Here is a 13,318-nt window from a genome sequence, read left to right as displayed (position 1 = left end):
TTCGCTGCTCACCGCAATCTAACGCTCCTTAAGCAAAGAGAAAGAGACTTGCGTATATTTTGAAGAGCTTTGATGAAGACGCACACGTTTACTACATTTAAAAGTACAAAATACAGTTTACTTATTAGATTAAACATAATTGGTAATATATTTAAACATCTTAATAAGCATTGTTCAAAATGGCTTTTCTATATAATGTTTCTCAGAAGTTTAGAGCTTGACTGTTTAGTATAGAGATTGTGGTGAGCAGCGAAATACCGTAAAATCGCACATTTGAATTTGACTTGACCGTGAATCGCTAAAGCGCGGATAGCTTGACCGATGATTCCACGAACGAGTACATAAAAGGATTTAAACTACTAAAAAAGATTTATACTAATAAATAAAACGCTGGGCTTTTAGCATAATTACAGAGGATAGTAGAGTAACATTAAGCAAAAATATAGTTACTTCAACAACGACTCGCTTTGTAGCTTATCCAAAAACAAGTTAGTTAGCTGCTGTTCTTCTTTGTACATGTTATCAAAAAATTAAAAGTACAACTGATCATAATGATATTACGCACCACAAGAGCCAAATTACTCCAGTCATTCAAAAAGTCCAAGCAAGATCTTCGTCAGAGCCCATCTTATTTGACAAGCGTGAATTTGCTGATTATAAGAAAATTACCCAGCAAAATAGGGTTGCCATTTCAGTAAATGTTTAAAATAACATTTATAAAATGCAATTTCCTATTATTTCCTATATTTAATAGAAAAAATATATCTTAACCAATCTAAATGAATCTAAAAAGTATCTATGCCCCAAAGTCTAAAAAGTACTTTAATTTACATGCAGAGTAGGCATCTGATAACATTCCTATGATGCACATCATCCCCCTATTTTCTAAAGACCTCACTTCTGAGACCAAGGCTGAGTCCCAGTAATAATAATAATAATAATAATAATAATAATAATAATAATAATAATAATAATAGTCCCAATAATAATCATCCCTGACTATATTATGGGGTAAACTCTTTTAGGAAAAATTCTCATGATGCTGTCTCTGTGTTGTAGGTAAAGGAATTGAAAAGTAAGGTAAAGAATGCAAATGAATGACAGGTCCTAACTATTTAACTTGTCTTTTAAAAAGTGCTCTTCAGTGCTCCCATGAGATTTGCCAATCATCTCTTTATTGGGGCCTGTCAACTTCCTCAAGATAGCAGAGAAGGTTTAAATTTTAAAACATTGCTCTTGAAAGTGGGTTAAAGAATACATCTTACCCCTCCAAGTTATTTTGCACAAAAAAGATCACAGCAAACAGGGACCAGAACAAGTTGAGTTTCATAGGTTTGTTAAGTTGCCACTCCCCTTACATCTGGTGGTGCTGCATGTTGTCAGTGTCATCAACATGCATGGTCAAAGAGCCACACAGGCATGCTGAGAGCTGAACACAACTTGGAAAAATACATCTGAGAGTGTTACATGGGGAACTCCACTGGTCCTCCTCTGCTCTCATGCAACTGCACACCCTGCTTTAGAAGATGAAATTGAAAAGGAAAGCAGCCAATAAAATGGTGTGAGAACACTCCTGAGGCTGACATGAGATAACACCTCTGAGGTTTGATGTACAGTTCTAATGTTCCTGTCTTCCATCTTCCCACAGTCTCAGTTATTAATATTTCAGGTTTACACAGAAATTGCTTTGCAGATAGATGATTTTAAAGGAGGAATTTTAAATGTCTTTTCTTATTAAATTCTTGAAATTTCAGATTCCAAACTTTTTTAGGTCAAGTCTACCCAGTTCATAAGAGAGGATATATTGAAAGCATTTCCCCTGCTAACACCTCCAAAATTAAAGAAAATATTCTGCAGAAAAGCATCCGGACTCTGCAGTTTACAGCTAACACTGTTTTACAGTATTTATATATGATGTTTCATTCCTTTGCCTGTTCCACAGTTCCTCAGTTTTCTGCAGCATGGGAACCCCCTTTAGAGACAAGGCAAAAGTAGGGGAAGGTGACAATATAGGTGAAATGTCAGCGCACTCGTGCAAGTAAATAACCAATGTTGTTACCAAAGATATGCAATAACCATTAACAAGGTTACAAATTATGACATTGAGAAATAAAATATATGTTTTTGTCTTCTAGAGTTTTGTACAAAGTTTTGGCCCCCACCTCAATATTCAGACCAAACCCCACAACATGGCCAAAAAAGATGTAGGCTAACGTCTGAGGACAAACGTGACTATCATAGCCACAAATACCAAAGTTTAGGTGTCTGGGAAGTTAATATGTATGCACTGACTGAAACCATAACTTTTGAATTTATTCTAAAGTTTATTTGTGTTGGTCTTCATTATTCATTTAATAACTTATATACAGCCTATTCACAGAAATTGCCTATATAAAAATATAGACAAACACATTCTCAAACAAAAACTGCTACTACTGTGGTAGCTTAATATTTTTTGCTTCTTGATAACAAAATTGTTTCAGGAATTATTTAAACGCTGAAGCAGAATAAAATGTTAAAATAATATAGGTGTATAGGAACATTTCCTCTGTCTTATGCAGACTGCTTAAATGGGGCCATGTTTTTTATGTATGATGTAAGGTTCTAAAACCTAAAATATCTTAACATCACAACTGTGTCAACAGCCATGCAGAAAAGGTTAAATATGAGACACTCTAGGAAACTCCTTTCATGGACCAGCAATTTCATGGATGACTAACATTTATAAATTAATAATTAAATAACAAAATAAGACAATAGACTAAACAAGCCTATAACAGCAGCTACTGATTCTTCCACCACATGTTCACACAATTGGTTGGAGTTATGATTAATAATCTACATTTAAATCTGAAAAAGTCTATAAACCCTGTACATTTTTCATGGCCTAAATATCAACACAAAAGGTATGGAACATAGCCTAGCCGAGGGACAGATAAATACTTCATACAGAAGTCAAAGTGTTTAAGTAGCATTTTATCAGCAAAGCAGGTCATGCATGAGTTGCTTACTTTATGGTTTGAGGCTTTTATGTGTCGCCAGTAAATTCTCACAGCAGATTACTATGATACTTGTATATATATAGCAACTGTCATTCCCCCCAAAGCTTTCCACCAAGAGTATTCTTCTGCTGTGTGGGCTGAAGCCAATCCTGCTCTGTGTTGTCACTTCATACTGTGGGGTGGAATCTGTGACTGGATCTCTCCAAACTACAAGTACTTATGCACTAGCACCACTGAAATAGCCTGCTCTCTCTCCAACAACAAGGACCTGCTTATAGTTTTGTCCCACTTTGTTCATGATGAAGTCTTTCCTGCACCTGTTGCGAATATTTTGATTTGCCTATTCATTCATAAGGTCTTCATAAACATATTCAAATTTTCTTGTTGCCTTGTCTTTAACTAGAATTCCTCGCCTCAATGATTGTTCCTCAAAGTAAAATTGACTGTACTAATTACTGGATAAATTGCACTTGGGATCTGTTTCAAGGCTGGGAAGTATTTTCAACTGAGTAAAGGTGAAGCACCTTGTCAAGACCAGGTGCTCTACACCTGTGAATAACCTTTATATTTCAGGTGAACTGCATCAAAGGGGTCAAACTAGGTTTAGCACAGGCCATGTACATTACTGAGTTGATGCAGGTTTTATTAAACTTTAGGTCAGGAAGTGCTCTGTGCTTGTTATTCTGGAGATTTACCTGGTGAACTCCTCTGAGCCTCCACTGCACTGAAATACTTTGTCCACGTGAACATCACTGTGCAAAGGTCCCGGAGACAGGAAGCAGACAAGAAAATAATTTGATGCACTCTGAGAAAATTAAGAATGCTTGAAAATTATTGTGAATTATTGTACCAAGATAGAGAGATCTGAAAACTACCCTTTAAGCTGTACTACTTCCACTGATCCAAAGTTTGTTCTGACTCACCACTGTGTTTGGGCCAAGCTGTCTTTATAAAGGAGAAGAAATACAATATGGGTTTTTGCTTGCGTTAAACCCACTGGAGTATGTTCTTCGCAATTTAACTTGAATTTTAACAGTTTCAAATATTAGAGATTGAGAGAAGTTTCTACGATCTTAAAGCAGTACTGAATAAGATTAAAACAAAGCTACCCATAAAAGAAGCTCGTGGATGAACCATGCATAATGTTTATTTTAACAGTTTAAAATGTAAACAAAACTGAAGTTTCCAATGTTCATGTGTTTCATATTTCTACTGTCTTGAAAAAAAGACAATGGTCTGTTCTTCCTTGTTCTTTGTGTAGTACAGTCACTGTTGCCCACTGTTGCTGTTTAAGCTCTGCAGTTGATCTTCTAAAACCTGAATGCTATGAAGCTCATTCCCGAACTGTTCTTCAAGGTCCTTATTGCCACTCAGAAATCTGTGGAGCATCTGCAATTTCTGCAAATCCTAGAAGCAAGAACATTTAGCTTACAACATTTATCTTAAAAAAAGTATAGCAATGTATTAAAGAACAAGGTAGATGTTTATAAATGTAGACTTAAATCTATTTGATATTCTAATGCTGTGTTGAACTACAGGAAATGCTCAAGTATGTTTTTTTTTATTTCACATTTCTGAAAATTATTAGGTTTTATAGAGATTGTTACATGAAGGGAGAAAGTATTCAGAACACTAACAGTAGTTAATGGGGTATCTTTAAATGTGCATTCATATGATATGTTGTAACTGAAACTGGAATCCCCCCACCACAACAAACTATTTAAGCTTCAAGTATCAGGCATATATATAAATGTGAAGTCACATCTGTGTGCCTGTATAAATTATTTGACTTTTCCTAATTTCATTTTCATAATGGTAACGCAGAAATGCTTCAATAAGGTCAACACACTCCATATGGTCACTTCATTTACTGATGAATATTTGATACTGTTCAGAAATAGCTACTCCTAATGTAGGCTGCTCTATGTAAATCTTACCGCATATATCGGCGCCCCCTCATGTTCATCGGTGTTTAAAAGGTCTTTCAAACTTTCCCGGAGTAGCTCTGTCTCCCACAGGCTGATGGATTCAATCCCCACCCTGTTGGCTCCATCCACACTGTCCACCCCAGGGACATGCACTGACAGATCCACTGACAGCATCTGATTAGCATGTTTAAAATTTGCAGTTCACACCACAGAGCAGATTTACCACTTTGTGTGTCTCATGGAACATCAGATTACCATTGATACTTATACTAAAAGTTCTAAAACACTGATTGTGGATAACTGTTTTATAATTTGTGATTTATCTGATTAAATTGTGATTAATGAGAAAGTATGAAAAACATATCATAGCGGGCAGTGGTACATCAGAGGTTAAGGTACTTGGCTAATAATCAGAAGGTTGTCAATTCAAACCCCACCACTGTCATGTTGCCACTGTTGGGCCCCTGAGCAAGGCCTCTGACCCCTGTTTTCTTAATAAAGTTAAGTCACTTAACTAAAAGTGTCAGCTAAATTCTCTAAATGTAAATATTATAGGTCTGAGTTTACCATGGTTAAAATCCTCTAATGCTGCTTTTTTATACCTCCTGGATCTGTTGGGCTGCTATGGCCACTTCAGGTACATGGCGTAACTGCAGTAACAGCTGCTCCAGACTCTTCTGAAAGTGTGCCATCCACTGATCGGAGACCCGCATTTCACACGAGTGCATCAGCTCATTCCTGTAGCGGATCACCTGCAGAGCACAGATGGACGAGATATCTGCATTGACAGGATAAAGAGAACATTTTCACATGGTGCTGGAGCCCAGCAAACTAACTTTGATCTGGCCTAGCTATCTGCAAACCAACTGCGCTCACTCTTGTTTTCATGACTGCATGGCTTTGGATACAGTTTGTGCCTTTTTTCCCCAACTGCTATCTGCGATTTACTTATTTAGAATAGTTTTGAGTGAAAATGTGGTTTAGCAGCTGCTCACCTCAGTAACGAGACAGTGGTTGATGAAGCTGAAGTGGTCGCAGAGGTGGAGGAGGTTGAGGAGAGCAGCGGCATCACAGTGCTCTGCTCTGGTGACGCCCGTCTGCCCTCGGGGCATAAAAGCCTACACAACATAATCACACTCTTGAAACACATTCAGCTACAGAGCCTCAACTGCTTAAGAGGAGCTCAAGCAGATAAGCAAAGCCCCCCAAGCCAACACACGAGGGAGATGTAGTTCGTGCTCAACACTGCCAGACTGGGCAATTTCCTGACCAATGGCCTATTTTCATTAAATTGGTGGGGTGGGGTGGGGTGGGGTGGACTTAGGCAGGCTCATAAAATGTACCCTTCTGTTGCCAGTGCTGGGTGATATTTTGAAGGGTAAAGTTGTGCTGACAGGGCAGTCTACCATGTCTGCCTGTTTTCTCAGATACACCAATTTAACAAAATCAATGACTGCAATATTTGCTTATAGGTATATAAATCTTCTGCAACAAATTATGTCAGATAAATTTATTTGACATGTATTATATATAAAAGAACAGCTTTTACTTAATGCTTTAAAGCACTGAACATAAGTATTATAATTATTATTATTATTATTATTATTATTAATAATAATAATAATAATAATAATAATAATAATAATAATAATGTTTATTATTGCATCATAATTCACGATCTGATGCCTCTGCACACTTATTCATAAACATTTTTGAAACACAACACCCTTACCCTTGGGAAGCTCCCCCAGTGTCTAGTATGTATCAGCTTAACCCAGGAACTGTATAGTGTAGTCAATAACCATTTTATTGGAAACACTTTACATTACAAACACCTTGCATGCATACAACTAGACCGTTTTTGCCATGCACAATTTTTGTTAGCCAGCACTTCATCAGAGGTCAGGTTTTTACTACAAGGCCGCTGTTGGCTAGATATTTTTGTATGGTAGACTACCCACAACCTAGCAGTGACAATACCAGTTAAAAACTCTAACAACACTGATACCAAATCACCCACTACCATGATACTCTTGTGCTGAGAATGGTCCATCACCCAAACAATATCCTGTCAGCAGTGGTCCTGTGGCCAGAAACCATCTGGTAATTAATGGGGTAGAGATGGTTCACAGATTGTTTTTGGTAACAGATGGGATACAGTCTGTAATTGCACACCCATAAACTGCACCTAAGAGAGGTGTACTTAATAAAGTAGCCTTTGAGGATATTTGTAAAGTAGGTGTTTCTAATAAAACAGGTGGTGGATTGTAAGCTACCTTTAAGTTTATGTGTAGGGTGTTTCTAATAAAACAGGTGGTGGCGTGTAAGCTACCTTTAAGTTTATGTGTAAGGTGTTTCTAATAAAACGGGTGGTGGGACATAACCTACCTTTGCCAGTTCCCAGGGTTCAGTGGGCCATAGCCAGGGTCTGCAGTTTCCCCAGTTAATAACACTATATGGCTTTGTGTGGTGCTTCACTATTTCCCTCTTCCACTCACTACAAAGGGCACAAACCGACTGGAACTGGAGGACAAGGTAAAGTGTCAGGAGTAGATCATTACACATGTATAGTTTCCTAGGTACAGAAAAGAAAATACATTTATATATTTAGGTTGTTGCCTACAGATGCTCTGAAATACGTGAATTATTTATAGAGAAAGTACCTGGTTATTCTTTGGTCTACAATTGCTTTGACACGTTGTCCCTCTTAGCAAGATCGTGTTGCTATTGATCACAACGTTGTGAAAGTCTCGCATTTCATTGTCCACAAATCCACACAAACCGTCTTTAACTTTCATAAGGCAATAGCCTGCTTTTAACCAGTTTTTGTACCCAACTTCATTAAGACGCGCAAACAGCTCCTCGTGAACCATGTCCGTGATCTAAAACCTTTCAGTGAAACCAAGCGAATTAGCGTACTTCTAACAAGAACACATCTCGGTAATGCCAGAAGGAAATAAGGAAACACTCCTATCGATGGCTGATAGGACCAGTACAGTATACTTTTTGTTTATACAGCAACCCTTCCGTAAAAAATAAGATGCCTTAGAAATGGATTGTGGGTATTGTAGGAACAATGCGGAATTGATAACACTTTCACGCATTTCATTCTGACGTTGGGTGGCGCTGTAGCTCAAGTTGTGCTTTCGAGGAGTCTTGAAAGGAAATACTCTACGGCTAGTGGTTAATTAAATCTGTAAAGTAAATTGCAAGGCAAAACTGTAACAAAAATACAGCTACATAATAGGCTGCCTAAATACACATAGTGTATATATAAATATATAAATCTCCACTTTACAACAGAAATATTTAATTTGTTTCATTTATTCAAAATTAAACCAGAAACATTCACAATATGCAATAAATATAATATACTTTATTTACATATATTTACAGTACCAGATATTTAAATAAAGACTGCAGCATGCCAGGCCGGAAGAGAAGATTCTGGGCTAAGCTTTTACAAATAACTACCCTATGTTACAAACAGAACAAAGCAGAAAGCAGACAAATATCACACAATCAGAATGCTCTCAGTAACAAACAATCGATGAAAAAGCATTACATTCACTCCTGAATGAAAGTTTTCTGGCTTTAAATACTGGTTGAAATGATTGGTTAAATGTAACATTCACATTTGAGCACTGAAAGACAATCATATATATAATCACAGTCTGTCTTCAAAATGACACTACAGGTGTGGTGGCCATGTCTGAGGTTGGCTCCTTGGTAGCTGGGCCTTGTCTGTCCATCTGAGCATGTGCAGGCTGGTTGTAATAAAGCTGTGAAGGCAGCATTCCCATTCTGTGACATCTGGATTCCTGTGTTTGCTCAGAAGCTCGTGGGAGAACTGTATTATAACCATAGTCCCTCCAAGAAGGTCCTTGGACATGAGAAGACAGGCGCTGGCTGCAGACTGGCATCTGATATGCTAAAGTGTATCCACTTTTACCCACGTGAGTGCTGGAAGCGTGTGTTGGGATCTCTCTTGCTGAGCAAGTTCCACTCATTGGTCCAGTGTGGAATGAACCTGAAATTAAACTAAAAGATTAGTTTTCAACAAAAGAGATCTGTAAAATAATTTTCTTAGGCTAACACATATTTCAAAACATAATAACTTTTCAAATGAATTCTGAAAAATTCTCATATTTAAACATATTCATAAAGCCCATATACTTTCTTTTTTGCAATTTATCTTAGGATGGAGGTGAAAAGCATTAGAAAATCATATTACATTTCTATCAGAGAATACACTATAAAAATATGAAGTTTATAAATTGCAAATGCCCTAGAAAACTTACTTCTAGCATGTCGGTGATTAAGGGTGGTCATCTTTTGACCTGCTTCTCCACCAGTGTCAGAGTCACTGTCATTGAAGTCACTGTCTCCTTTCCCGCTGTCCTTCACACTCATCTGATCAGTGGTCTTGAAGACACTGTTAACGGAATAGACAAGTCAGAAAAGGGGCACAGGCATCCAGTAACAGCCATGCCAAAGGAGGAACACAAACAGTCAGCCATAGTTTGCATCTAGAGCAAACCTTAGTTAGCCAGGCAATATGTTTACATGAAATCAAAGCCTTGCATTTGGCAGTTAACACTAAACAGGTTCATTAAAGACCATGAGAAAACTGAATAAAACATACCTTGTTTGAAGTGCATATCTGTCTCCTTGCCAAATGGCCAGAGGTTCAAAATGAGTCTTATTGAAGAGAGGTTGAAACACCTAGAGACAAAAGGATCAACAGTAAGCCCTCACATCTTTTCCTGTAATTATCAGAATAAATTAAGCTTGGTCATAGACTATATTCACTTGTGTGCTATTTACCTTATTGTCAGAGTCCTTGCTCTGTTCCTCTTCATAAGACGAGTCACCCCTTGAGGATGAAATTTGCTCTGTGACAGTGGTACTGCCTCCAGAAAAGCTGTTCGTGTCTGATGAGTCAATACTGTGTGATGGTAGCAGAGTCTTTTTGAAGTGTCCCGCAGAGCCACCCTCCATTTTGCTGATGGACACGTCTCTGTGGATGGTCCTGCGTGAGAGGGCCACTGCAGCAATTGCAACCAGCAACATTACGCACATGGTGCCCAGAAGTACAATGACAATGAGGGAAACGTCTACATCATGGTCGTCCTTTTCATCACTTGACTCAAGAACTACCATTACTTGCTTCTCCAAAGGTTCTGTATCTGAAACCACAAAACGGATTGTGGCGGTGCAAGAGAAAGGCGTCCGACCAAGGTCGCTAACTCTGACTTTGATTTCAATCACATCATCGTACCTGAACATTAGGCGGTGCTTCAGCACAATCTCACCAGATTTTTTGTTAATGGAAAACAGTATTTCTTTGTCCTCCAGAATGGTGTAAGAGAGCTCGGCATTCACCCCATCGTCCATGTCATGGGCCTCAACCCTCAAGGCAATGTAACCAGCTGGAGCATTGTACGGTATAGGCACATCTGTGGAGCCGTTGATGAGAACAGGATAAGTGATAAAAGGCACATTATCATTCTCATCCACAATCCTGACCTTCACCAGAGCAGTACTTGACAATGAAGGAGAACCCCCATCAGTGGCTAGGATGGCAACTTCAATCTGCTTTACATGCTCATGGTCAAGTGAGCTCACTGTGTAAAGAGTCCCTGAAACTGAGTCCACTGAAAGAAAAGAACTCACGAGGACTCCTTCAACTTCGTTTTCCAGAAGTTTATACGTCACTTTGCCGTTTGCAGCCTCGTCAGGATCACGAGCTACTAAAGAAGCAATGTAGGATCCCGGGGCTTTGTTTTCCATCACTGAAATTTCATAGACGGGTTGGCTGAACAATGGGGGGTTGTCGTTCTCATCACCAACTCTTATCGTGTATTGAGTAAACGTTTTAAATGGTGGCGAGCCAAGGTCTTCCGCTATTACAGTTAAGTTATATTCAGGAATCTTTTCTCGGTCCAAAGCAGATGTGGTGACAATCATAAAATTGTCGCCGTACGCCTGCTGAAGTTTAAAGTGCTCGTGTCCGTGCAAACTTACGTGCACATATCCGTTAGCACCCGAGTCTTTGTCTGTGACGCTGATGAGAGCAACGAAGCTCTCCACCGCTGCCACTTCTGTGATGTAGGCCATGCCTTCATTCATCAACGTCATTGGTTTGATCGTGATGTCTGGGGCATTGTCGTTCACATCTACAATTTCAATGATAACTGCGCAAGTTGATGGAATGGAATTCTCACCTAAATCATACGCCTGTATGTTCAGCTCGTATGATTTTCTTACTTCAAAGTCTACCATAGATTTCACGGTCACTGCACCGCTTAAAGGATCAATGTCAAAATTGTTTTTCATGTCGTTGAGAACACCCTCCACAAAATCATAGTGTACGTCACCATTCTGGCCATGGTCGGGGTCGAACGCTTGAACCCTGAGCAAGAGAAAACCAATAGGTGCGTCTTCATTGAGTTCAACTTTAAGACTTTTGTGCTCAAACTGAGGACTGTTATCATTTGAGTCCAAAACCTTAACATGAACTGTCACCGATCCAGACTTTGGAGGACTCCCACCATCACTTGCAGTAACCTGAAGTGTGTACGAATCCTCAATCTCTCTGTCCAGCTCTTTCACTAGCACAAGTTGAGCAAATTTCATGTCATCTTCGGCGGTTCGCACCTCTATATCAAAATAACTATTATGAAACAGCTGATAACTTTGGATGTAGTTGTTTCCAACATCCAGGTCGTTGGCCACCTCTAACGGAAAATGCGTGCCCACAGCCATGCTCTCTAAAATCTCGAGTTGTATTTCGTTATGAGGAAACATCGGAGAATGGTCATTAATGTCTCTCACGTGAATCTCGACATGGATTAGGTGAAACTTTTCCTTGGAGAAAACCACCACGTCAGACGTGATCAGGCATTGTGTGGAACGCTGACATAGCTTCTCTCGGTCAATGCGCTGTCCCACCGTAAGGAGCCCGTCGCACTTTCGCATCTGAATCAGTGATGAATTTCCTTCTTGCATGAAGCGGAAACTTGTGTTCGGGTCTTCGGACGGGTCGATTTTCAGGTCCATTGAAAGATTTCCAATAAACGTTCCTGGCGCATCCTCCTCATAGGTGTAATATTTTGTTGTTATCCCTAACACAACCGTGGTAGCAAAGATCACAACTGAGATCAAACTTACTAGCATTTTTCTAACCTCCATGTCCGTCTGAACTAGTAATCAGTAGATTTCTAAAACTCGTGATAGACCATCTAAAATGGATTCAGTTTGTGCGCATGCAGTATCTTCTTTCCAAATGCTCGTTTGAATTAGCCTGCAGAAGGTCTGTCAATGCGGGATTTAAGCCAGACTTCTATGCAAATAAGGAGTTCCGCTGACCAATGGCCTTGCTCTGATCCGCCAAACGGGACCGCCACAGTGTGTCCAAACTTTTTTCAACTTGGACAAAAGTACATTTATATTTTTACAAATTGGCTCCTTGTGGTGAACCAAAATGGATTTTACGTTTGTTTTAGTAGGCCTCATGTCTCGTTTGTTATATTATACATCAAAACACTGTATTGACGCTTAGTAAATTCAGAGCCAACAGGCTATTACAGTATGACTACAATCATTATCTGCCCGTGGAGCACGGTGTGATCGCCAATTTACATGTTACGTTTAACACTCTCTTATCCAGAGCGACTTACAAAAGTGCTTTGTCATTTACTCATAGAATGTATCCTAGCCAGTACAGTAGGTTAGAGTTCAATATATCAATGAACTAGAATACTGTTGAAATTTACGGGGCTTAATACTGATACATAGAAGTACAAAACACGTATACGCTCTAACTCAGATAACGATAAGTGCAGTAATAAACAATGCGTGTGCTTTCTAGGCACTGATTTACTTTCAGTACCAGACTTGAAACACTATAGACTTTTAGTAGGCTAAATCTCAAGCGTCAGTGCTAAACAGACTGTCACGATCCTAAATCTTATATAAAAACTATATAGACATGGCCCACGTGGTCATTATTTCAAGACGCATGCTGCAGACTTTTAACGATACATAAATGTATTAAATAGAAATGTGTATGTATGTATTGAGGAGACAGAATTGAAGTTTAATCTGTCCTATCCAAACAAACAACAACAACAAACATTTGAGTTGTGCTATATGCGTGCGTAATTAGCCGCACCATTTTTGTAGTGCGTTTTACTCTGATGCAATTTGGTTTGGGTCGACAAACGGATGGGTGACAAATTAAAGTATGTGATTTTGCGGCGACATTTTGGCACTCTGCGAGTCAAGAGGCGTGGCAGGTGTCAGTCTACCATCTGTCACACGCGCGAAGCACAAGGTGTTAAGATGTTGCGCCCAGTTGCTCGTCACACTTTAGACTACTGAACC

At 39.0% G+C, this 13,318-nt stretch overlaps 2 protein-coding genes across 2 annotated transcripts; both read right to left on the bottom strand.

The window, feature by feature from the left end:
• Positions 1 to 4,127: 4,127 nt before the first annotated feature.
• Positions 4,128 to 7,938, bottom strand: LOC113578510 (uncharacterized protein CXorf38 homolog). Its single transcript, XM_027011803.2, has 6 exons — positions 7,594 to 7,938; positions 7,319 to 7,453; positions 5,926 to 6,048; positions 5,533 to 5,682; positions 4,940 to 5,104; positions 4,128 to 4,409 (listed from the first exon to the last, which is right to left on the bottom strand). The coding sequence occupies exons 1-6, from the start codon at positions 7,801 to 7,803 to the stop codon at positions 4,269 to 4,271; spliced, it is 924 nt and encodes a 307-aa protein (XP_026867604.2). The 5' UTR covers positions 7,804 to 7,938; the 3' UTR covers positions 4,128 to 4,268.
• A 468-nt stretch (positions 7,939 to 8,406) lies between these two features.
• pcdh8 (protocadherin 8) lies at positions 8,407 to 12,124 on the bottom strand. The gene is made up of 4 exons (XM_027011818.2): positions 9,758 to 12,124; positions 9,576 to 9,655; positions 9,232 to 9,365; positions 8,407 to 8,960 (listed from the first exon to the last, which is right to left on the bottom strand). Exons 1-4 carry the CDS (start codon positions 12,122 to 12,124, stop codon positions 8,611 to 8,613), a joined length of 2,931 nt encoding a protein of 976 aa, XP_026867619.2. The 3' UTR covers positions 8,407 to 8,610.
• Positions 12,125 to 13,318: the final 1,194 nt, after the last annotated feature.

The sequence above is a fragment of the Electrophorus electricus genome, chromosome 16 (genome assembly GCF_013358815.1).
Source record: "Electrophorus electricus isolate fEleEle1 chromosome 16, fEleEle1.pri, whole genome shotgun sequence".
Lineage (NCBI taxonomy): Eukaryota > Metazoa > Chordata > Actinopteri > Gymnotiformes > Gymnotidae > Electrophorus > Electrophorus electricus.
This window is presented reverse-complemented; position numbering and strand designations above follow the sequence as displayed.

Excerpts from the sequence above, each read along its gene's own strand:
- LOC113578510 (XM_027011803.2), bottom strand. The coding sequence starts at position 7,803 with ATGGTTCACGAGGAGCTGTTTGCGCGTCTTAATGAAGTTGGGTACAAA. Across the intron at positions 6,049-7,318 it reads AACCCTGGGAACTGGCAAAG|GCTTTTATGCCCCGAGGGCA; the intron begins GTAGGTTATGTC and ends TATGTTGTGTAG. Across the intron at positions 4,410-4,939 it reads AGGGGGCGCCGATATATGCG|GATTTGCAGAAATTGCAGAT; the intron begins GTAAGATTTACA and ends TCTTGCTTCTAG.
- pcdh8 (XM_027011818.2), bottom strand. The coding sequence starts at position 12,124 with ATGGAGGTTAGAAAAATGCTAGTAAGTTTGATCTCAGTTGTGATCTTT. Across the intron at positions 9,656-9,757 it reads GCAAGGACTCTGACAATAAG|GTGTTTCAACCTCTCTTCAA; the intron begins GTAAATAGCACA and ends TTTTGTCTCTAG. Across the intron at positions 8,961-9,231 it reads TAATCACCGACATGCTAGAA|GTTCATTCCACACTGGACCA; the intron begins GTAAGTTTTCTA and ends GTTTAATTTCAG.